At 39.7% G+C, this 24,505-nt stretch overlaps 1 protein-coding gene across 1 annotated transcript in view; it reads left to right on the top strand.

Moving 5' to 3' along the window:
• The window catches only part of LOC126159831 (EF-hand domain-containing family member C2-like), a 256,876-nt gene that overhangs the window by 176,100 nt on the left and 56,271 nt on the right, over positions 1 to 24,505 (top strand). The window contains exon 10 of the mRNA XM_049916645.1: positions 12,614 to 12,753. Coding sequence (XP_049772602.1) covers positions 12,614 to 12,753 — 140 coding nt within the window. The remainder of the gene's footprint in view (positions 1 to 12,613; positions 12,754 to 24,505) is intronic.

Below are 24,505 nucleotides of genomic sequence, written 5' to 3'. Positions count from 1 at the left end.
TGAGGCTGTTAATGATCATACACTGTTAAATAAGGTCAATGAAATGGAAAAACTTTTTGTAAAAGAGTTCTGTGTAGACTTTCAGGAACAACAGCAGTCGATTGTGACATCTGAAAAATGGTGTACCACAGGAGAACGTATTTGCCTCTAATATTTTTAACATCTATACTAATGATTAGCCACTCCGAGACCGCATCACGAGTCTTCTTTACGCAGATGATCAGGATTTGGCAACTAAGCTAAGCCTTTTAAAGAGGTGGATGTTCACCTGGGAGATGCATTGAAGAAGGTGAACATTTATGACAATAATAAAGAGCTTCGCCCAAACTCATTTTAAACCCAACTGCGTGTTTTCCGTCTCAAACACAGATAGGCGAATCGTAAACTCAGTGTCTCATGGAAGGAGTGAGATGCTGTACCATATCCAAACATGTAACTATGACACTCAGAGGGCCATAGACACGGGTTCACAGGTAGATGCCGTGTTTCTTGACTTCCGCAAGGCGTTCGACACAGTTCCCCACAGTCGTTTAATGAACAAAGTAGGAGCATATGGACTATCAGACCAATTGTGTGATTGGATTGAAGAGTTCCTAGATAACAGAACGCAGCATGTCATTCTCAATGCAGAGAAGTCTTCCGAAGTAAGAGTGATTTCAAGTGTGCCGCAGGGGAGTGTCATAGGACCGTTGCTATTCACAATATACATAAATGACCTGGTGGATGACATCGGAAGTTCACCGAGGCTTTTTGCAGATGATGCTGTGGTGTATCGAGAGGTTGTAACAATGGAAAATTGTACTGAAATGCGAATTAACGCATGGTGCAGGGAATGGCAATTCAATCTCAATGTAGAAAAGTGTAATGTGCTGCGAATACATAGAAAGATAGATCCAATTCCATAAATTATCTGGGAGTACGCATTAGGAGTGATTTAAAATGGAATGATCATATAAAGTTGATCGTCGGTAATGCAGATGCCAGACTACTGAGATTCATTGGAAGAATCCTAAGGAAATGCAATCCGAAAACAAAGGAAGTAGGCTACAGTACGCTTGTTCGCCCACTGCTTGAATACTGCTCAGCAGTGTGGGATCCGTACCAGATAGGGTTGATAGAAAAGATAGAGAGGATCCAACGGAGAGCAGCGCGCTTCGTTACAGAATCATTTAGTAATCGCGAAAGCGTTACGGAGATGATAGATAAACTCCAGTGGAAGACCCTGCAGGAGAGACGCTCAGTAGCTCGGTACGGGCTTTTGTTAAAGTTTCGAGAACATACCTTCACCGAAGAGTCAAGCATTATATTGTTCCCTCCTACGTATATCTCGCGAAGAGACCATGAGGATAAAATCTGAGAGATTAGAGCCCACACAGAAGCATACCGACAATCCTTCTTTCCACGAACAATACGAGACTGGAATAGAAGGGAGAACCGATAGAGGTACTCAGGGTACCCTCCGCCACACACCGTCTGATGGCTTGCGGAGTATGGATGTAGATGTAGATGTAGAATAACATCCTTAAGAAAATACTTGGTAGCTCATTGGGCTCTCAGCCAAGAACTTAAGAATGATAACGTTATCAATGCTGCTCCGCAACAAAATACGTATGCGCCGTCGTGACACGCCAAATATGTTGACAAGGCACTGAATACACGTGGAGACTTTAATACGGAATGTTTGTGGCCTACGTTTGCGAAATTATATCACCTGTTAGTATTGCCACCATAGACATCCGTCGTTAGGTTGCTGACACTGTGCAATGAAAAAACCTTGTTACCAAACGTAGCCTTCTATTACATGAACCAACCATTCGAATATTGACATTCAGGAAAAAACAATGAAAGTCAGCAACATTTTGATAACGAGTACATCCGAAACAAGAATGCAAATGCAGAAAAAAGCTGATCCTCATTGGCCTCAGATATTGGAAAATCTCTTTCCTGGCCTCAAAGAGACATGAACTCATGCTGTCAATCGTCTATTCTCTGGAGTCAGAAGATCCAGATGTCACTTTGAAAAATGGGGACTTCAGTCGTTACAGTCAATTGCAATGGCGATGACATACTCACTTACTCCATGGAGTGTATTACAGAAACGTGGGTGTTGTGAACGTTTTCAACACATATTAGTGTTAAATCCAGCCTAGTCGTCAAATGTGGGGTACCTAGGAAACCTGTTTCCTCTGATCGCTAGACAACATTAAAACAAATCGCATTAATGAATTTTATTACAAAAAAAGATTACAATACTTAACTTTGTGTTACACAGATGTGTCGCAAGCAATGGGCGACATGCAAAATAAGCAATGTTCTTCAGTATACACAATCCTAAGTCGCTGCTATACAAGTGCCTAATCTTGAAGCTACTATTCAACTGGACCGCGACCAGTCGGTCGCGGCGCTTATGTCCTTTTCACGTAGGGGCCGCTGCTGTCGCGTTGTCCTCCTGGAGAGGGGTCGGTGAGCGTGCGACAGGCTGACGTCTTTATATTTATTTATTTATTTATTTATTTACTCGTCCAGTTCCGTAAGACCAATCTGAGCAGGAAATCTCCAAGGTCATGGAACGTATCAGTACATGAAATTACAAGACAAAACTAATAACAGATAAAAATAAAATGTTTATGAAGCCAAAACAAAGTCAAGCCATAAATTTAAGTAAACGCGATCAACAATATAACATAAGAATCAGCTTAAGTTTTCAAGGAACTCCTCAACAGAATAGATGGAGTGACTCACAAGGAAACTCTTCAGTTTAGATTTTAAAGCGCGTGGATTACTGCTAAGGTTTTTGAGTTCTTGTGGTAGCTTATTGAAGATGGATGCAGCAGTATACAATACACCTTTCTGCATAAGAAATAAGGAAGTCCGATCTAAATGCAGGTTGAATTTCTGCCGAGTATTAACTGAGTGAAAGCTGCTTATTCTTGGAAATAAGCTGATATTGTTAACAAGGAACAACAGTAAAGAACACATATATATTGAGAGGCCAATGTCAAAATACCCAGACTACTGAACAGGGGGCGACGAGAGGTTCGCGAACTTACACCACTTATTGCCCGAACCGCCCGTTTCTGAGCCAAAAATATCCTTTTAGAATGGGAAGAGTTACCCCAACATATAATACCACATGACATAAGCGAATGAAAATAAGCAAAGTAGACTAAATTACGTGTCGAACGATCACTCACTTCAGATACCGTTCCAATGGTTAAAATGGCAGCATTAAGTTTCTGAACAAAATCCTGAACTAGGCTTTACATGACAGCTTACTATCTATCTGAACATCATGAAATTTGAACTGTTCAGTTTCACTAATCATCTGCCCATTCTGTGAAATTAAAAGTCTGGTTTTATTAAATAGTGTGTTAGAAACTGTAAAAACTGAGTCTTACTGTGATTTTTCTACAAGGAATGAACTTATGTCATGAACTGCACTATTTGAAACCGAGTCAATGTTGCACACAACATCCTTTACTACCAAGCTAGTGTGATCAGCAAACAGGAATATTTTAAAATTACCTGTAATATTATAGGGCATATCATAGAGGGCATTTCTTATTTATCATATAAGGAGTGGCTCCAGCACTGATCTCTGCCCCCCCCCCTCCCCTATTTGACCGTGCCCCACTCAGACCCCTCATCAAACCAATTCTCAACACTGTGAATAACGACATTTTGCTGTCCGTTTTTAAAGTAAGAGGTGAACCAGTTGTGAGCTATTCCCCGTATTCCATAATGGTCCAACTTCTGGAGCAATATTTTGTGATCAGCACAATCAAACGCCTTAGTTATATAAAAAAAATTGCCTAGCGTTCGAAAGATTTTGTTTAATCCATCAATACCTCACAGAGAAAAGAAAATAAACCTTTTTTAGTTGTTAAACTACTTCTAAAGCCGAACTGCACATTTGATAGCAAATTATGTGATATAAAATGATCAATTATCCTTACATACACAGCCTTTTCAATAACTTTAGCAAACACTGATCGCATAGAAATAGGTCTAAAATTGTCTACATTACCCCTTTCCCCTTTTTATAAAGCGGCTTTACTACTGAGTACTTTAAACGTTCAGGAAACTGACTATTCCTGAAGGAAAAATTACAAATGTGGCTAATTACAGGGCTAACATGTGCAGCACAGTACCTTAATATTCTACTAGGCACTGCATCATATCCATGAGAGTCCTTAGTCTTCTCTCTCGTTCCCGACTGGCGTGCCGGCGCTTGATTTTACGCCGTATCAGTGAGCAACAGACATGAGCTATCGGCGAGAAGAAAGACTATTCCCATTAATGATATCGTTTATCAAAGACTTTATAACCATGTACAACTATGTAATTATTGTCGCCCATAAGTCATCAAAGCACATACACAAACATTCCTCATTCACACGGACGGATGTCAAGCACAGTACCACTTGCAAAATGTAAGCGGCACTTGTTATCAGTCCGCAGCTCGTGGTCGTGCGGTAGCGTTCTCTCTTCCCATGCCCGGGTTCCCGGGTTCGATTCCCGGCGGGGGCAGGGATTTTCTCTGCCTCGTGATGACTGGGTGTTGTGTGATGTCCTTAGGTTAGTTAGGTTTAAGAAGTTCTAGGGGACTGCTGACCATAGATGTTAAGTCCCATAGTACTCAGAGTCATTTTTGAACTTATTATCATTTTTGAACCATGTGTTTGTTTACCCTTCGTTTATTTTTCACCCACACAATCACTGATCTTCGTGTTATCCTATATTTCCGTCTCTTCGTGGTAGAACAACTTCGTAATGATAATGTTCAAAATGTTCAAATGTGTGTGAAATCTTATGGGACTTAACTGCTAAGGTCATCAGTCCCTAAGCTTACACACTACTTAACCTAAATTATCCTAAGGACAAACACACACACACACACACCCATGGCCGAGGAAGGACTCGAACCTCCGCCGGGACCAGCCGTCGTAATGATACATAAAATGCACAGTATTGTGAGTGTTTTACAGTATACGTACTGTAGGACACACACAAGAATACAGACCGTAGAACGGACACAATGTGGTGTCGTTCAGAGATCGCGTTGTCACACAAAAGTTTACAAAGCGAATCGACACCACGGACAGTAGCGAGGGCTCTCTGCAATCCGCTCCTGAAGACCTCACCTCCCCTCTTGGCATACCAGCGCCCTCATGCTCAGCTCTGCCCAGTTCGTGACCTCAGCTGCAGGAATCAGCATGTAGTACAGGATCAACGTGATACTTGAAGTTTCTGACAGAACATTGTACCTCAAGAGAACAGTTTGTTAGTTAGTGCATCAAGTGATACTGTGCTACTCCATGACAGTCGTCAGCTATCCAGTACTCATGGGGCACAAAAGAGTGTCAAAGTTACGCAAGTCTTTTATTCATTTATGTAATAAAATGAACCAATATTTCATATGTTATAGTTTGAAAGGCCTTCTCCCTGAACAACCAAAGAACCCACAGTTGTGGCTATACGAAAGTAATTTTGCCTGGTAACAACAACAATATTGTGCTTTTCATTTATAACTAATCGATATATTTACTCTTATTTTCTTTTCTCGCCGCTGTACATTTAAGTCACAAGTGAATTAGTTCGCTGAGAAGAAGTTAGATATGGAGCATCAGGCGCCATAAAGGATACTGAGGACGTTCTCAGATTTATGTTGTAAGGTGTCAGGCAAATCCAACACCTTCCATGAAAACCCTGACATGATAGCAAATCCGGCAATATGTCACATAGCTCCGAATAAATCCTGACATTAAAGTAACCAAAGTAATATGATCAACGAGTGAGCAAATGGAATACCACAGACTAACACAAGAACGCCTAAATGCATGTCATACCTTCCCACCGTGAAACAGACGCAATTCCAAGGGGAGAAACGAGAACAGAAGCCGAGAGCAGAACCGTGTTAAGCTGGAAGGCCCTACGATAAGGGACGGACGGACACCCACGTCGCCAGCTAACCGCTAGGACCACACCAACCCTTCTGCCTGTTGCTCTCTAGAAGGTTCCATGACCGACTTCCAGATTTTCTAAACAACTCCAAAAACATGTTTAATATTTGTCTTTTTAGCTAGTCAGCTCTGTGGTTGCCTGTTCATTGACCTTTGTTTGTTATGGGGTTTCCATTGGTCTTCTAGCCTCTTTCAATAATTACATCTGGTGCAGCATTCTGAGAGGACCTTCTAAGTAGTGGATGAAGGTGGTTTCCAGTACAGTCTTGGGCCAATCTATATCAGAGTCATAAGAATCTAACCCCTCCCCTTCAAGGTCACCCCTCATGGTCACCTTCTCCTTTTCAAGATCACCCCATGATTCTCAATGCTACCCCCATCCCTACCCCCACAATTTCCTCTTCCTTTCTCCTCATCACGCCACAATTACCCTACCCATCCATTCTCTCTCCACTGCCTTCGTGTGCTGAGGTTTATTATTTAAAAAAGTTCAAAGTGCTTTAGCTGCAGACCTATTACTATTATTATTTTTGTTGTGGTCTTCAGTCCAAAGATTCGTTTCATGCAGCTCTCCATGCTACTCTCTCCTGTGCAAGTCTCTTCATCTCCGAGTAACAACTGCAATCTACATCATTTTCAATCTGCTCTTGGTCTCCCTCTACGATTTTTGCTCGCCACGAGTCCCTCCAGTACTAAATTGGTAATCCCTTGATGCCTCAGCATGAGTCCTACTTACAGATCCTTTCTTTTAGTTAGGTTGTACCACAAAGTTCTCTTCTCCTCAATTCTATTCAGTACCTCCTCATTAGTTATGTGATCTACTCATCTAGTCCTCAGCACTCTACCCATCTAGTCCTCAGCATTCTTCTGTAACACCACACTTCAAAATCTTCTATTGTCTTCTTGTGTAAACTGTTTATCGTCCATGTTTCACTTCCATTCATGGCGAACTTCCATAAAAATACTTTCAGAAACAACTCCCTGACACTTAAATCTATACTCGATGTTAAAAAAATTTCTCTTCTTCACAAACGCTTTTCTTATCATGGCCAGTCTACATTTTATGTCCTCCCTACTTCGACCATCATCAGTCATTTTGCTCCCCAAATAGCAGAATTCGTCTGCTACTGTAAGTGTCTCATTTTCGACGAAATTCCGTTATTCTCTTTTTGCTTTTGTTGATGTTCATCTTATACCCTCTTTCAAGAAATTGTCCATTCCGTTCAACTGCTCTTCCTAGTCTTTTGCTGTCTCTGACACAATTACAATGTCATTGGCAAACCTCAAAGTTTTTATTTCTTCTCCCTGTACTTTAATTCCTAACCCAAATTTTTCTTTTGTTTCCTGTACTGCTTACTTAATATACCGATTGAATAGCATCGGGGATAGTCTACAACCCCTTCTCATTCCCTTCTCAACCACTGCTTCCCATCCTTGTCCCTCGATTCTTATAAATGCCATCTGGATTCTCTACTAGTTGTGGATAGACTCTCGCTCCCTGTGTTTTATCACTTCTACCCTCAGAACTTCAAAGAGGGTATTCTAGTGAACACTGCCAAAAGCTTTCTCTAAGTCTACAATTGCTATAAACGTAGGTTTGCCTTTCCTTAACTTATCTTCTATGTGTAGTCGTAGGGTCAGTATTGCCTCGCGTGTTCCTACATTTCTTCGGAATCCAAATTGATCTTCCCCGAGGTCGGTTTCTACCAGTTTTTCCATTCTTCTGTAAAGAATGCGTGTTGGTATTTTGCAACCGTGACTTATTAAACTGATAGTTGCGTAATTTCCATATCTGTCAGCACATGCTTTCCTTGGAATTGGTATTATTATATTCTTCTTGAAGTCTGGGGGTATTTCGCTTGTCTCATTCATCTTTCTCACCAGATGGAAGTGGTTTGTCATGGCTGGCTCTCCCAAAACAATAAGTAGCTCTAATGGAATGTTGTCTACTCTCAGGACCTTGTTTCGACTTAAGACTTTCAGTGCTTTGTCAGATTCTTCACGGATTATCCTATCTCCCTTCTTATCTTCATCTACGTCCTTTTCCATTTCCATAATATTGCTCTCAAGTACATCTCCCTTGTATAACCCTCTATATACTCCTTCCACCTTTCTGCTTTCCCTTCTTTGTTTAGGACTAGTTTTTCATCTGAGCCCTTGATATTCATACAGGTGTTTCTCTTTCCTCCAAAGGCCTCTTTCATTTTCCCCTAGGCCCTAGTGATATATGCTTCTACTCCTTACATTTGTCCTCTAGCCATTCCTGCTTAGCCATTTTGCACTTCCTATCGATTTAATTTTTTAGACGTTTGTATTCCCTTTCGCCTGTGTCATTTATTGTATTTTTATATTTTCTCCTTTCATCGATTAAATAAAATATCTCTTGTGTTGTCCAAGGATTTGTAATAGCCCTAGTCTTTTTACCTACTTGTTCCTCTGCTGCCTTCACTATTTCATCTCTCAAAGCTACCCATTCTTCTTCTACTGTATTCCTTTCCCCTGTTCTTGTTAATCGTTCCCTGATGCTCCCTTTGAAACTCTATACTACCTCTGGGTTTTTCAGTTTATCCAGGTTCCCATCTCTTTAAATTCCTGCCGTTTTGTAGTTTCTGCAGTTTTAATCTACAGTTCATAAGCAATAAATCGTGGCCAGATTCCAAATCTGCCCCTGGAAATGTCTTACGATTTAAAACCTGGTTCCTAAATCTCTGCTACCATTATGTAACCAATGTGAAACCTTCCAGTGTCTTCAGCCCTCTTCCACGCATACACTTCTTTCATGATTCTTAAACCAAGTGTTAGCTATGACTAAGTTATGCTCTGTGGAGAATTCTACTAGGCGGCTTCCTCTTTCATTCCTCACCCCAAGTCCATATTAACCTATTACTTTTCCTTCTCTTCATTTCCCGATTATCGAACTCCAGTCCCCCCACAACCATTAAATTTTCGTCTCCCTTAACTATCTGAACAATTTCTTTTATCACGTCATTCATTTCTTCAATCTCTTCGTCATCTGCGGAGCTAGTTGGCATATAAACTTGTACTACGGCTATAGCCGTGGGCTTCGTGTCTATCTTGGCTGCAGTAATGCGTTCACAACGCTATACGTTTTAGCTTATCCGCGCTCCTATTTCTTTTATTCATTATCAAACCTACTTCTGCATTACCCCTATTTGATTTTGTATTTGTAAACCTGTATTCACCTGACCAGATGTCCTGTTCCATACCCTACCGAACTTCACTAATTCTCACTATATCTAAATTTAACCTATTCATTTCACTTCTTAAATTTTGTAAGCTACCTGCCCAATTAAGTGATCTGACATTCTACACTCCGATCCATAGAACGCCAGTTTTGTTTCTCCTAATGACGACGTGCTCCTGAGTAGTTCCCGCCCTGAGATCTTAAAGGGGGACTATTTTACCTCCGGAATATTTTACCCAAGAGGACGCCATCATCATTTAACCATGCAGAAAAACTGCATGCGCTCGAGCAAAGTTACGACTGTAGTTTCGCCTTGCTTTCAGCCGTTCGCAGTACCAGCACAGCAATGTCATTTTGGTTGATGTTACAAAGCCAGATCAGTCAGTCATCAAGTCTGTTGACCGTGCAACTAACGAAAAGGCCGCTTCCCCTCTTCAGGAACCAAATGTTTGTCTGGCCTCTCAACACATACCAGTCCATCTGTATAGCTGAGGCACGTAGCATCCACACCAATGGCAAGGCCCATAGTTCATGGGGAGGGGGGGGGGTGATATTGTTATTTATTTATAAAGAATTTCCGAGTGAGCGTTGGGTGTCCATGAACCAAACCCTACGAGAGATGGTTCTTGACTGCACCAGTGTTTGGGGTGAGCAGAGCCACCAACTAAGGATGCTAGCTGGCTGGTTTGAACAAGATTTACACTGAAGCGCCAAAGAAACTGGTATAGTCATCCAAGTTCAAATACAGAGATATAAACGAGCAGAATACGGCTCTGCGGCCGCCAACTCCTATGTAACACAACAAGAGTCTGCCGCAGTTGTTAGATCGGTTACTGCTGCTGAAATGGCAGGTTATCAAGACATAAGTGAGTTTGAACGTGGTGTTATAGTCGGGCAAGAGCGATGTGACACAGCATCTACGAGGTAGCGATGAAGTGGGGATTTTTCCGTACGACCATTTCACGAGTGTACCGTGAATATCAGGACTCCGATAAAACTTCAGGTCCCCAACATCGCTGTGGCCGAGAAAATATCCTGCAAGAACAGGACCAACAACAGCTGAAGAGAATCGTTGAACGTGATAGAACTCCAACCCTTCTGCAAATTGCTGCAGATTTCAATCTTGGGTCATCAACAAGTGTCGGTGTGCGAACCATTCAATGAAACATCATCGATATGGGCTTTCGGAGCCTAAGGCCCACCCCTGTACCCTTGATGACAACACAACACAAAGATTTACGCCTCGCCTGGGCCCATCAACACCGACATGAGACTGCTGATGACTGAAACATGTTACCTGGTCGGTCGAGTCTCGTTTCAAATTGTATCGAGCGATGGACGTATACAGGTATGGAGACAACCTCATGAATCCATGGATCCTTCATGTTAGCAGGGGACAGTTTAAGCTGGTGGAGCACGTGCAGTTGGAGTGATATGGGATCCCTGATACGTCTAGATACGACTCTGACAGGTGACACATACGTAAGCATCCTGTGTGGTCAACTGCATCTATTTGTGTGCATTGTGTGCAATTCTAGCAGGACAATGCGGCACCACACACATCCAGAATTGGTATAGAGTGGCTCCAGGAACAGTATTCTGTGTTTAAACACTTCCACTGGCCACCAACTCCCCAGATATGAACATTATGAGCATATCTGGGATGTCTTTCTACGTGCTGTTCAGAAGAGATCTGCACCCCGACGGACTCTTACGTATTTATGGACAAACCTGCAGGATTCATGGTGTCAGTTCCCTCCATCACTACTTCAGACTTTAGTCAAGTTCATGCCCTGTCGTGCTGTGGCACTTCTGAGTGCTCGAGGGTGCCCTACACGTCATTAGGCAGGTGCATCAGCTTCTTTGGCCCTTCAGTGTAGATACATGTTGCAGAACTGAATTGCGAATGTTGTGAGAGGTGTCGGATGACTGACATGCAAGAACCTATCACCAAAATAACAATAAGAGACGCGAAGAATCAAGATGAACTCAGTCGGGGACAACGAAGTTCTCCAAGATTTATAATAAATATTCAGTAGCGTAAAGTAAGGCAAATTAAGTAACTGCAGAAGGAGGTGTGTTTACGACTGCCGAATAAATCGATAGCCTACTGGCACCTTAAACGGTTCTGCTTGAGGAATTGTTGTCCAATGCTAATTGCCAAAAACTTTAAAATTTAAGGTGAAGTATGGAAATTTTTGTAGGGCTTAGGTAAATTCTTCAGTATCATTAAGAAGATTAGTTACCTATCAGACAGCTCCATCAGCAATTACAACGAAGTATAGTTAAAACGACCAGTGGACATGACTAAAAGATAGAAGACTAGGGAATTCGCTCTGTTAAAAAATTATGAACACGTATGGGTTTGCCATAAACTGCAGATGCATGTGGTGGACAGAATCGTGAACTTAAAATTTTTTCAATGTGTCTATACCTATATGCTATAAATACGCCATAAATGTCAAATTAATCGTCTGTTCTTCAAACCAGCGCTGCCAGATGGAATGTGCTTTTGTTCATGCACACGAGACAGCAAGTAATAATACTTAAATATGTGATCCATCAGAATTAATGGGTTGTCTTTTAAGTATGTGTAACAGAAATGGGAGGTTTTATAACAGTAAGAACAGAAAGAGAGATACTAATGGTCATCAGGTACCATTGTTCAGTACAGTTTGGTACCAGTTCAGAAAATAATGTTATATTTCATGTATATTTCATACATGATTACAATGAAAAGAACTTCTGCAGTTTGGTAAATCTGTCAAAGAGAGCTCAGGCACTTCGGTTTGGCGCCATGAAGCTGAAATAGGCCTACAATGGATCTCTAACTGCAAATAGGTGACCTGATTGATAAATATACCAACCAAAACAGACTGCACATTGCAGCCCAAAGAAAAGAGTTTATCTTTGACCTTGTTTAATGGACCTCATAACTGCAAAAATCAACAGAGATTCAGAAATTGTCAACTGTAAGTCAGGAAACCATGTAATCTCTTTACAATGAAACATAAATATGTCATCAACATATTTTAAAAACTGTTTGAAAATCTGTCGTTTGCTTATGCATTCTAAGGAAAAAAATAAATTAATTGTCACTGATACTTTAAAATTATATGTATATTCAATAAAAATTAATTCATTCCAGGCTGCTAATTATTTTGATTCTGCTGGAAATTGTAAGTTATAAAGTAGATACGATCCTTTAACATTATACCCTCACAGCATATGTGTGATTAGGGATAAATAATATTTTTTATTAATTGGTTAACGACATAAAATCTTATGTTTCTCTGCATACTACTTTTGCAAGGAGTGCACGCTGATAATAAGAATTAGTATGTAGAGAAATGTTTATCTGTGTATATATTATTAAAATTAAACAATTTACAGTGCTGTCTCGTAAGCTGTAAGACGTTTCTAATAACAGATTTCACATTTTCAGTTTCCATGGAGCAACATTCACTTTGTCATGGGAAAAGTTCGGGAAGCATTGAAACCTGTGTACAAGGACTTCGTATGTAAACACCTAATTTCCAAAGAGGATAGCGCACAGTCTCGATTAATAACGTTTAATGAACTGAGGTAGGTTCATTGTAAATTTGGTGACATAATCTATACGATTTTCATTGTATGTAATGTTGGCTTGCTACAACATACTTCTTATCATGAGCCATCACAGAAAGACACATTTACAAAGCATTATGCGACCATAATTAATGAGCTTGTTAAGTTTGCTGTAACAAAGTACTGGAGCCTGATATCACTGTGTACCATGTCCCACATTAGTTGAATGGCTTGTGAATCAGACTAATTGAGTAGAATACTAATAGGTGAACTCAGGAAGGATAATGTCAGACTTAGCACATTAACAACACAAACATTCTTAAAAAACACAACATCAGAAATAATGTTCCCAGAGAATCCAACTCACGGGATGTAGAATGGTGTGCTAGTAATAAGTCATTAAGGGATACACGGAAGCTAAGTGGTACCGTCTCTTGCATGACCGAAAGGGTCGGTGTTGACTCAAGCTCTCTGAGTAAAAGGTCACCAAACCAAGTGGAAACTTTAAAGCAAGTGTCATTATGATTCTTCGACCTTAAAGAAGGTAACATCTTCAGCTGAGTGAGTTTGAATATGGCAGAATAATTGGTCTCCGTATCATGCTATGACATTTCAACTTGAACAAAGTGTGTAATATACATCCATACAATGCTAACATGAAGAGAGAAGCTATCCATAGCTTGGATCGAAGTCATTCCAAGACTCACATCTTGCTCTTTGATATGTTTTTCTTACAACATGCGTACACTTCATGTTTGCAGTGGATCAAAATGGCTTCTGGATCAATACAGACCATTGTTCTCCTTATCTCTAAGGTCAAATTCTGTGTCCTTATCTCCAAGGTCGATGTCCTCCATTCTAAGGAACTTGTGTAGCTTATTTCCTAGCTCAATATCCTCCCCTTCCCCCTCTGTTCTGGGAAAAAAATTGCGAGAAGTTTAAAAAATGGCAGAGGACTCACTTCGACACTTGCGTGATTTAAAAATGATGATATATCACTTTTATCAATGATGTTTATGTTACCACTATAATGTATGCGTGCCACCATTAGTTATTACCCAATTATAATGATTTCATGGGGCACATGTGTTTTCTCTCTCATCCTGTTTACACTCCTGTCATCCAATAGAACTGCGTTTTACATTTAGATGATGGCGTTCTATGGTTGAAAGTATGGTTGTAAATAATAACAAAGAAACAGAGTAACAAAGTTTCTCGCCTTATTCGTAATATTTTTTGACAGCATTTTAACATGTTTTTATTGGAACTCTTTGTTGTGTATTTGTTCAGTGCATATTTTGAAGTTGATTTTAAAGTAACTTGCCAATGAGATAAAGGCTTGAAACTTCCAACATAGCTATGAACTCGAGGACAATGCAATATTATCTCGCCTTCTTTTCTGGTGCATGGTGGAGGGTAGTATGTTTTCCTTTCTGTCTGTTCAGTACAAATTTTGCAATTAATATTAAGCCAACTTCCCAATGAGCTACAGACTTGAAACTTTCAACATAGTTAACAAAAGTTCAGAAGCACAAATTTTCAGTACTATCTCTATCGGGTTAGGAATCTTTAAGGGACTAGGAGAAATTATTTTAATTTTTAGTAAATTTTAAAAATGTGATATGTTAAAACGCTCTTTATTTAAATAATTATTTTTTGTGCAGTGTCCTTTTGGTTACAACATACAATATTTTTCGACACCTTTTTTTCTTTAGTAGCAACATGGTCAGAGGTATTTTGATAATAATGACTAGAAGCACATACACACATATCTATATACTCTATGACAAACAGTCCATAATATTCTGTGCACAAACGTACATTTTCACTTTATTTACATCAAAGAAATACATCCACTGTTTCTTTCTCTATCATCTGAGTGAATAGTGTGAGTATGAAAGGCTTCTCAGAGCCGTTCTCAAAATTTACCTGTTTGGCACCATGGGGCGGGAGACCGACTTTCAGTTCTGATACAATGCACTACATCGACATCTATATCTTCATCAGTACTCCACGAGCTACCTGACAGTGTGTGGCGGGGGTACTTCTGGCGCCAATAACCCCCTTCCCTTTTCGACTCGCTAATGGCGCGTGGTAAGACTGATTGTCGGTAAGCCACTGTATCAGCTTTAATTTCTCGAATTTTCTCATCGTGGTCATTTCGTGAGACGTATGAGGAAGGAAATAATATCTTATCCGACTCTTCCCAGCAAGCGCTGACTCGAAATTTCAACAGCAAACATCTCTTTAATGCACAACATCTCTCTTTTAGTGTCTGCCACTGGAGTTTGTTGAGCATTTCTGTAACGCTCTCGCTCCGATTAAATGATTCAGTGACGAAACACGCCTCTCTTCATTGGATCTTCTCTATCTCATTCTATCAGTCCTACCTGGTTACGATCCCAGATAGATGAACAATACACAAGAATCGATCGAACAATTGACTCCGTGTGCTACTTCCTTCGTGGATGAGTTACATTTCCTTAGAAGTGTTCCTGTGAATCTCAGTCTGTCATCCGCTTTTCCTGCTATTTGCTTTATGTGGTTATTCCACTTAAGGTCGCTGTGGTTAGTTACTCTTAGATATTTTACAGTAGATACCGTTTTCAGCAATTTTTCATCAACAGTGTAGTTGCACAGTAGTGGATTTCTTTTCCTATGTATGCACAGTATGTTACATTTATTTACATTCGGAGTCGATGCCAGAGCCTGCATCATTTACCAATCCTTTGCAGGTAATTTTGCAAATCGAGACTGTATGGCGTTGCTACTTTCTTGCAGGCAACCACATCATCTGCGAACAGTCTTAAAGAACTCTACTAGATCATTTATATGAGATGTAAACAGTAACAGAACTACCATACTTCCTTGGGGTACATCGGGAATAACATTTACATCTGTCGCTTTTCTTCCGTTAAGAGTGACGTGGTGATTTCTATCAGCAAGGAAGTCTTGAACGCAGTCCGGTATTCGGTAAGTTAATATTTTATTCACTAAACGGCTGTGCAGGCGCTGCCATCCTGTAGTCAAGGAACACGTCACCAGCCAGAGCACCATTGTCTACAGCGCTATGGAATTCATGGAGGAACAGAGCAACCTGAGCTTCGGAAGATCTCTGGTAGCCGAATCCAGTTGATTTTTACACAGCAATTTTCGTTCTCCAAAAATATCATAATTCTTGAGTATAAAGCATGTTCCATAATTGTACAACAGATTGACGTTAACGATATAGGCCTATAGTATGTTTTTCTTGCGAACCGTCTTGAAAACGTGAATGACCTGCACTTTTTTCCAGTCGCTAGGTAATTTCCGTTGCTCCAGCGACATACGATAAAATGCTGTTAGAAGAGGTACGAGTTTTGTCGCATAATCTCTGTAAAATATTGTAGGTATTTCGTCTGGTCCTAATGTTTTTCCACTACTAAGTGATTGTTCATTGTCTACAGCGGTATGGAATTCATGGAGGAACAGAGCAAGCTGAGCTTCGGAAGATCTCTGGTAGCGGAATTCAGTTGATTTTTACACAACAAATTTTCTCACGATTGAATGCATACTTAGTGCACCGTAAGCACAGCAATGTCAACATTATCAAGCAGGCACTCCTTATAACCATCAATGGTGAGCACCATTGAGACTGCATGATGCACACCCTTCGACGTTTGACGGTGGCTCCTAAATCTAAACGGTATGTGTCCATGTTTGATCTTATGCCCACAGATTCCACAATCTGCGACCCATTTGCCTCGCCTTTCGTTAGGCTGGTAACCTTAATGTTTGCAGGCGTTACGCCGTAAGTATTATCGGCTGTCCGTGTTGGTATAATATAACTTTCGGTCTGTAAAATGTGTCTGACAAACTCGTAATGAAACTGGTAAATGTGGAGTTTGGATAGACCCAATATATACCGACATAGGCAAGTTTTGTGAACACCAACGAAATCTTAACCATCTACAGAGGGACTCATTCTTCATTGAAGATACTGACCTGTTTAAAATTTGGCGCAGTGGTATAATCCCTTGCACCGTAACGCCCCTTCCAGTCATGAACTAAGTGAATTTTGTGTCGGTCTCTCAAATTCTCCATTCTCTTGCCGAAAACTGTGTTATTCACTAGTTTAAAAGAAAGTCTTTCAAAGTCATGTCGTAGATTTCCCCATCTTAGTGTTCACTTCAATATACTCCTTCAATTAACGTAACTGTTTGAAGGAGATAACGCGGGTGACCCCAATCAGTTTCAAACTGAGACACTACTGTAGTGCATTACATATCTCTGTTTGCCCCTAGCATCGTCATCAGCCTGGTGATGGAACCGTTGTGCGGAACTAGTCGGGCCAGATATAGCGTCAAATCGCTGTGCGTGTCACACATAATATCAGAATACACCAGTTCTGCCTCCATGACATATCTGACACCAGATTCAGCAGCCACATCCGTGAATTGTCCGCGGCTCGTGGTCTCGCGGTCGCGTTCTCGCTTCACGAGCACGGGGTCCCGGGTTTGATTTCCGGCAGGGTCAGGGATTTTCACCTGCTTCGAGATCACTGGGTGTTTGTGTTGTCATCATTTCATCATCATTCATGAAGGTGGCGAGAATGGGCTGAGCAAATGGTGGGAATTTGTACGGGCGCTGAAGTAACTGCGGAGTTTAGCGCCCCACAAAACAAACATTATCATCATCACATCAGAGAATTTTCCTAATTTGACGATTTCTTCATCGGACAGCCATTGAAACTTTACAAACTGCAGAAATTATTGCACGGCGTGCTTGTATAAGTTGTTTACAACCAAGCTTAGGACGTAACTCAATCTTTGGATGCACTGAACCCTCACTAATTTATGGATTATATGCTTTGGTGTGCTGTCGAACACTTTGGCGAAGTCCTCTGTGAACCCTGTGTTTGAAAAAGGGCTACATGTCGACATCAGCCAATAGCTTGATGTTAAAACGTGTCTTTTTCGACCCTGGCACAGTGTAATAGAAGGCAGGATCCAGCGAATAAGTGGTCATTTGTATACTCGGGAATTTCTCGAAAATATCTGCAAGTAAGTGTATGTCGATGTCCACATAAAGCTTTGCATATCCCCTAAATTAGAGGTGTTGAATTGCTGCCAACATTCACCGTATCCCCACACTCTACATCCATTATAGCACTGCCTATAAGATTAATGGTGAATGTCAGACAATGTATTTTCTTGAGTCTCTCTATTGAATCCATATTTTGTATGGGAACGATCATTTCTTCATCATAGGCTAAAACTCTGCATCAGTGGGATGTATAGGTCTAGTGCGGTGCTTATCCTCTTGACACATTGTCTCAGCAAGTTTCTGAAGAGTGCACACATAAATCGAAGCGAGTCTGGGAAGTGTAGTGTAATTTTCTATGTGATTTTCTATGTATTCTTCAACGCCCTCAGGCAGGACACCAACCTTATCACACCTCAAGTCGAAATAAAAAGAATTGAGAATCCTACCTGCTCAAATGAGTATGTGTCATGGCAGTTTGTATTCCAAGTTACATGCGTTGTGTGTTGCACCATGGAATTTCCCTGTTAGATTACAGTAGTCTCTATGTAGAGTTATTGCTTTTCTATCTAATGGCAACTCACAGATATTACAGTCAACTGCGTTCATGGGAATAGTGGTGCAGCAAATCTTATCAACATACCTTGCAAGTCGTTCAGACTCAGAGAGCAGCAGTTTCACAGGTTCATCACTTTCCTACGAATCAAAATGGTTAAAACTAGAGTCATATGTGCATACAGTTTTGCATGGGGTCACATGTGCTATTTGTCATTTTTTGAAGGTACTATGGGAGGCAATGAAATCACCCTCACAGTGCACCCAAGACATAAAAGCACCCGAAGTCAACATATATTACAACGGGATATCGCTCCAGGTGGTGGGTGTTCTTAAATTCTGAGAACATGTCTGCCCCAGTAGACATTCCATACATTCTGGTTCCTGTGTACAGAAATCTATCAGATGTTATGTTAAATATTTGCTCAAAGTAAAAGAGTTGAGATATCTAAAACAATAATGCCACAAACCTTCATTTTTACTGATTTTTGAGGAAAGAAGGTTGGAAATGCTTTTGTTCCATATGTAGTGTTAATTCTCCCCCTTGGAGATTAACAGCAGATCTACTCCTGGGGCGCTGAGTGGCTACTTTGTAAAAGTAGTAGGGTCTGACTCCTTTATGCGTAACATCTTTTTACTGCACTACATACTCTTGTTCTGACTTTCTTTCTTCTTCCTTCAGGCCACAAAAGTGAACTGATATATGGAGATTCTGTGTCTCAAATGAGGTACATTCTGTAGTTTGAGAGTGAAATCGGTGCCATCAAAGTTATAAAATGAGGAAACATCATCTGTTTTGTACATAGTTGCTTGATGTGCAAGCCAATATTGACAAAGCAAAGCAAAATTTATGTTTTGGGTTCTGGATATTAATAAAGCTCTTTTTAGCAACTACATAATTTGGAAGAGGGATATAGGAGGACACTCATTTAACGTGTCATGAACAATTGCAAAGGCATCCAAAAAGAGTATATAGCTGAGTGTCTTACCAGGCCGTGTCATCGTGCTCAGTGTGAGAATCTGTCACGTTGACCCTCTTGCACATCTCAATAATCTTATCTAAGCAATAGTTATGCATTGTATGCGAGTGTAAGTAATTATAACAGAAACACTTCTAATGTGAATTAATATATCTGTTCGTTGACAACTGGAATCTAGAATGGCGTTAGCACGATGTTAGCTGTATCATCACACTCAATGAGAGCAGCTGCAGCTTTTTACATAGACCATTGTGTTTATGTGGTCAAGTAGTTGAAGCAATGTCACCATATTTTCATGTGGTAAACAGGGATCGTCCCTTCATATTGAATGGTGAAAATGTGTTAACCATAACCCACTGTTAGTGACCACAGTAAATGTGATAGTCTTAAATACAAACCGTCCACATTCATTGTAGAAGCCTTGAACACCTAAAACAATGTTCACAGTTTGGGGTGTCGTCGTGAATTGCTTTAGATGTTTCACAATACTTGTTCATTTATACAACTCGTTCGACAATTTCCGCAAGCTGTGAGTAAGTAATGACATGATGGTGTAGTGCTAAAGCTTAACCTGTGATGCCTGACTGGAAATTTACTGAAGAATCGAATTCCATTTGGACATCTGTTGGTCATGATTTAATTGTTTTGAATTGTTTTGAGCAAGCTATTACAATGATTGGCGCAAAATCCATAAACATCTGTGGGATAAGCAGACTTACTTCCTCTTTTATTTTTTTTTGTTTTTTTTTTAAGCCATCGTAGCAAGAAGGGCGTAATATTGTGTACATATCATACAGTAGACTGTATACATCCTGTTTACAGTCAAGTAGTAAGTTGTCATACGGCTAAAGCTCCGAGTTAAGACAGATTCTACTGTTACTTAAATTACAACTGTCGAATATGGTAGAATCCTTTCCCAAGTTTCCTCTCCTGTTGGTTTCGAATGCTAGTGTAATGAACCATAGTGTTTGTATTTCAATGAAGGTTTTAATAGCGAAGGTTTGCTTGGATGTGGTTGGGAGCATTGGACATTCAAAGAGCTCCCTTGAACGAAAAGTTAAGGACAGTTGAATACTAGCATTCAGTCGCTTCAAAAGTTTCAAATGTTCTTCATCTGTTTCAGTAAGGAGAGGCATTGTCTGCAACAACAGCTTCTTGGATGTATTATTTATTATCAGTCACACTTCTTACAAGAATAAGTTCTTGCCTAGTGTGGTAGTAATTCATTGTATGTCTTCAAAGTACCCTACCAATCACTTAAGAGGTATGCGTGCACAAAATCACCTCTACTGTACTGTTGTTCTGTTTGAGGGTTCATCTATGAACCGTCCTGTATTTTCTAAACTTTCAGGTCTGAGGCCAATGTCGAAATGTGTGTTTGAAGGTTTTACCCTATGCCTATATGGCAGCTCCAGTCAATCTCGACTCTGTTCAATTTATATGTTATTTCCTGAAATAGCAATACTAAAGCATTAAGTGGAAGCTTCGATGTCGCTGTAGCAATACTACCCATTTATCCAAAATTTCCTGTCCAAGTTTACAAAACTCTTGCAATGGATGATTAAAGTGTTCTGGTTGTGGGTAACAATCCTGATTCCATCTTTTTTAGTATATATTGCCAAAGCATGGGGCTTGTATGAAACATATTCCTGACATATAATTTGGTCATCATGTTCTACGAAAGCTGTTATATCAAGTGATGTCATTGCAAGTTTCAAGCCCAAAGACTTAAAGATACTGAGTACTTTCTGGCTCAATATTATGTAAAAATCAACACCTACTTCATTCAGGCACTGTATGTAATGTATATGTTTTACAGATTTTTTGTTGATATCAGGTAATGCAGCACACTTTCTAAACAAATTAGAAGTATTTTGAATATTTTTGAACCTGCTTAGCGTTATTAAAAATTACAAAGAAATTGATGCAATTTTTTTCCAAAACGCTTCCTCAAATTGAGGTACCATTTAATCCAACATTATACATTTGGAGGAGACCAAATTTTTACCAGATATGCATGACATGATGGCTGAGGTACTAGACCTATTTAATTCCACCTATTATGTTTATTACAAGGATAAAAAATATCACATCTCACATTTTAATTTTTATAATTTTTTTCTAATGAAAATGTTATTTTTTCTATAATTTAGTTGATTCTACAATAAAGCTTGGGTCTACTACATAAGTATTGACTATTGCAAGTTACAGAAAGAAATTAGAGCAATGCTTTATAAACTTTAGGAAATATTTGTACCTGAATTCTGGAAAATACAACTTGCTGGAAATTGCGAATGAAGTTATGAGTACAATTAAACTGTGCCTCAGAACATTCCTGAAGCATAGTCTTCAACCTGCAGCATTTCTTCATCTTCAAGCTTCTTCTTGACATTCCTTTTAGCACTTCTTGTGTATTTGGTAACTTGAAGAGTGAATCTCTCAGCTTCATGAACTCATTGCCTGTCACACGCAAGCAATTGATCTTTCATATTAGAGCCACATTTTATGCCTAAATTTCTCAGGACTTCCAACCTTCCTATCACTTTACCATTGAAACATATCACTGCATCTAGTACACCAACTTTTAATGTATTTATTCCTTCAAAAACATTCTTAGGTAATCTTTCCCATATGCAATGCTTGAAACTTTCATTTGTATTCTGAGTGCCCTCATGAAGACATTTACTAAGCAAAACAGGGTCACTCAGGTCTCTAAAAATTGGTTTTGTTTCATTCATAAGAGGTTCAGGAAGAGAATGCTTATGGTGGTATATTTGACCACTTTCTTTTCCTTTTTGGTAACCACACCAAGAATCTGTTCCTTTAGGGCAAATTTCAAGAACAGGGTGGTCATCTGTGGACAACATATGAAAGTAGATGGCCGATACAGCTTTTCTCATTGCTGTAACATCATTCAGAGGTGCAGTTCGTCTAATGGCCAGTCCATAATAATTCTGAAGAAGGTCTATTTCAGATATCTGCCTCGGCCAGACAGAGATTTTCCATCAGATAGCAACTTTCCTTTCATTTCTTTTCGTAGCTTCCTCAAGCTAGCACCCATCCTCTTTTGCACATGTCCACAACACTCCAGTTTTGTTAACAATGTACTCAATGTACTCAATGAACTTATTAATTTTATTGAAAGCTTTAGAGCCCCCATCAGCTAGGTACTTCGTATATCTAACGTCATAAACAGGCACTGACCTCTAAAATATTTTTAGAGCTCCATCAGACTCCATACCTCCACTGTAACCATCATATTTCTTAGAACACTGATGTTCAATATGTCCTTCAATGTTACCATGTCAGGTGTGGCAGTACTTAGATGAGCACTCAACAGCAACAACTTTTCCATTCTCCAGAGAAGTAGCACTTACAACAGCATTCAAGGAACAATGTCCTCGACGTTGCCATGTCCCATCAACTGCAACAGAAATGTCCCTGGTTCCACTAATATTTACAGTTTCTTCTACTACACGTTTCATAGATGCTTTAGAGACAACCATCTCAGAACGTACTAGGAGGAGTAGGAAGGTCCATCAAACGCAAAACGTTTGAGAAGCCTTTGTTTCCTTTTCCTGTTGTGCACATTGCGTACACTAACTTCAAATTCACATCATATGAATTATGCACAATGTTTGACGTCATTTTTGAGGTAGATTTATTGCGGGATGTACACAGAACAACTAATTTTGACGCTAAACCCTTCCTGCTACTTTGTTGTTCAGTTATTACCAGACAGCCTACACCATCACATTGTTTACATTTCACCACTAACTTTATCAAAGAAGATAAGATGCCCACATCAACAACAACAAATCCACTACAAACAGCGTCATTGTTAATACAAAAAATTTGAATCGCCAGGAGGCGTGCCATGTGGGAGTTTCTTCCAAGAAGAACTGATACACAGGTTACTTTCAACAGTGTGGCTTGCTTTGTTTGTGAACTGGTTACCACGGAATTTCCTTTTATTGAATTTCTTGATGCGTGGCATAGTTCGTATTTATTGCACACTAAAAGATATGTGCCTCCACAAATATACGTAGTACTTGGGCAACAAACATTCAGTAACAGGTGAACGAACTGCTTCAGCGAAACAAAAGTAAATACTAGCAAAGATAATCATTTACAGACACTAGAAACCTGCACTTCACCAACATGTACAATGTATCATACGTATAATCGCTGGAAACAGAAAGTTAACAGTTCTTTTCGAAGTAACACTGGCTTCTGTAACAGAAATAAATTTGGTATATACAGGTAATTTTTATTTGAAACCCTATAATGTATATATCAATGTAATCATGAAAGACTATATAGTTTAATAAAGTCACAAAAAATTTCGATTTTTCCACCATTTATAAGTACCCTGTATCCTTAAGGAAATGGTAGTTCTTGTGGTTATCACACTGTGTCCTCACTGCTAAGTGGTACACTGATGGCTGCTTGCAATGGTCTTATACCTTGCACCCATCCTGCTTTTGGTGGAGGCATATCATGATTTCCTCAGCACGAAAATGTGTTATGCACCTGTGTTGGTCCACAACATGCAATTTGAGATAGGCTAATGTATGGACACACACTGGAATTAATGTGGTACTGGTGAACATCTCAACTTTCTTATATCATGTACTGAATACAGGGATAAATTCATAAATTATATGAATCAATTTGTTCTTGAGATACATGTTCATTGCAATAATGCACTTGATGAGAATTTTATTGATTGGTAGTATATCTATTGACTCAGCTAACTCATAAAATTTATTGGAACTCTTCTACCAAATAGTTTTTTTGAGAAGCTTAGAATGGTCCTACTGAAGCTTCCTGGCTAAAGTATATTATTGCTTGTGTGCTCCTTATTTCTAATTTAAGCGTACTGACATCTGCACATAGCACAATCCCTTTCACTTTCCGTTTTATAAATGCGTTCAAACCATCAAATCATATGTAGCTGCTGATGTCTCCATAACTTTTTCGTTTTTTCTTTAGCACCTAGATGTAGTTTATTGTTTGCCTCTGAGGTATTAGGAATACTATTAAACGTCTCCAGTCCAATCAGTGTGATACTCTTATCACCCCTGCTTGAGTCTGAGGTTGGAAAGCGCCTCATATATATAACCAATCAACGTTCTTTTAAAGTCAGAGTGTACGACATCATATCTAAACCTCAACTGATGCATTGTGTGTGTGGCTCTTGTTTTTATACA

The sequence above is a fragment of the Schistocerca cancellata genome, chromosome 2 (genome assembly GCF_023864275.1).
Source record: "Schistocerca cancellata isolate TAMUIC-IGC-003103 chromosome 2, iqSchCanc2.1, whole genome shotgun sequence".
Classification (NCBI taxonomy): domain Eukaryota; kingdom Metazoa; phylum Arthropoda; class Insecta; order Orthoptera; family Acrididae; genus Schistocerca; species Schistocerca cancellata.
Note: the sequence above shows the minus strand (reverse complement) of the source record. Positions and strands in the feature narration are given on the sequence as shown.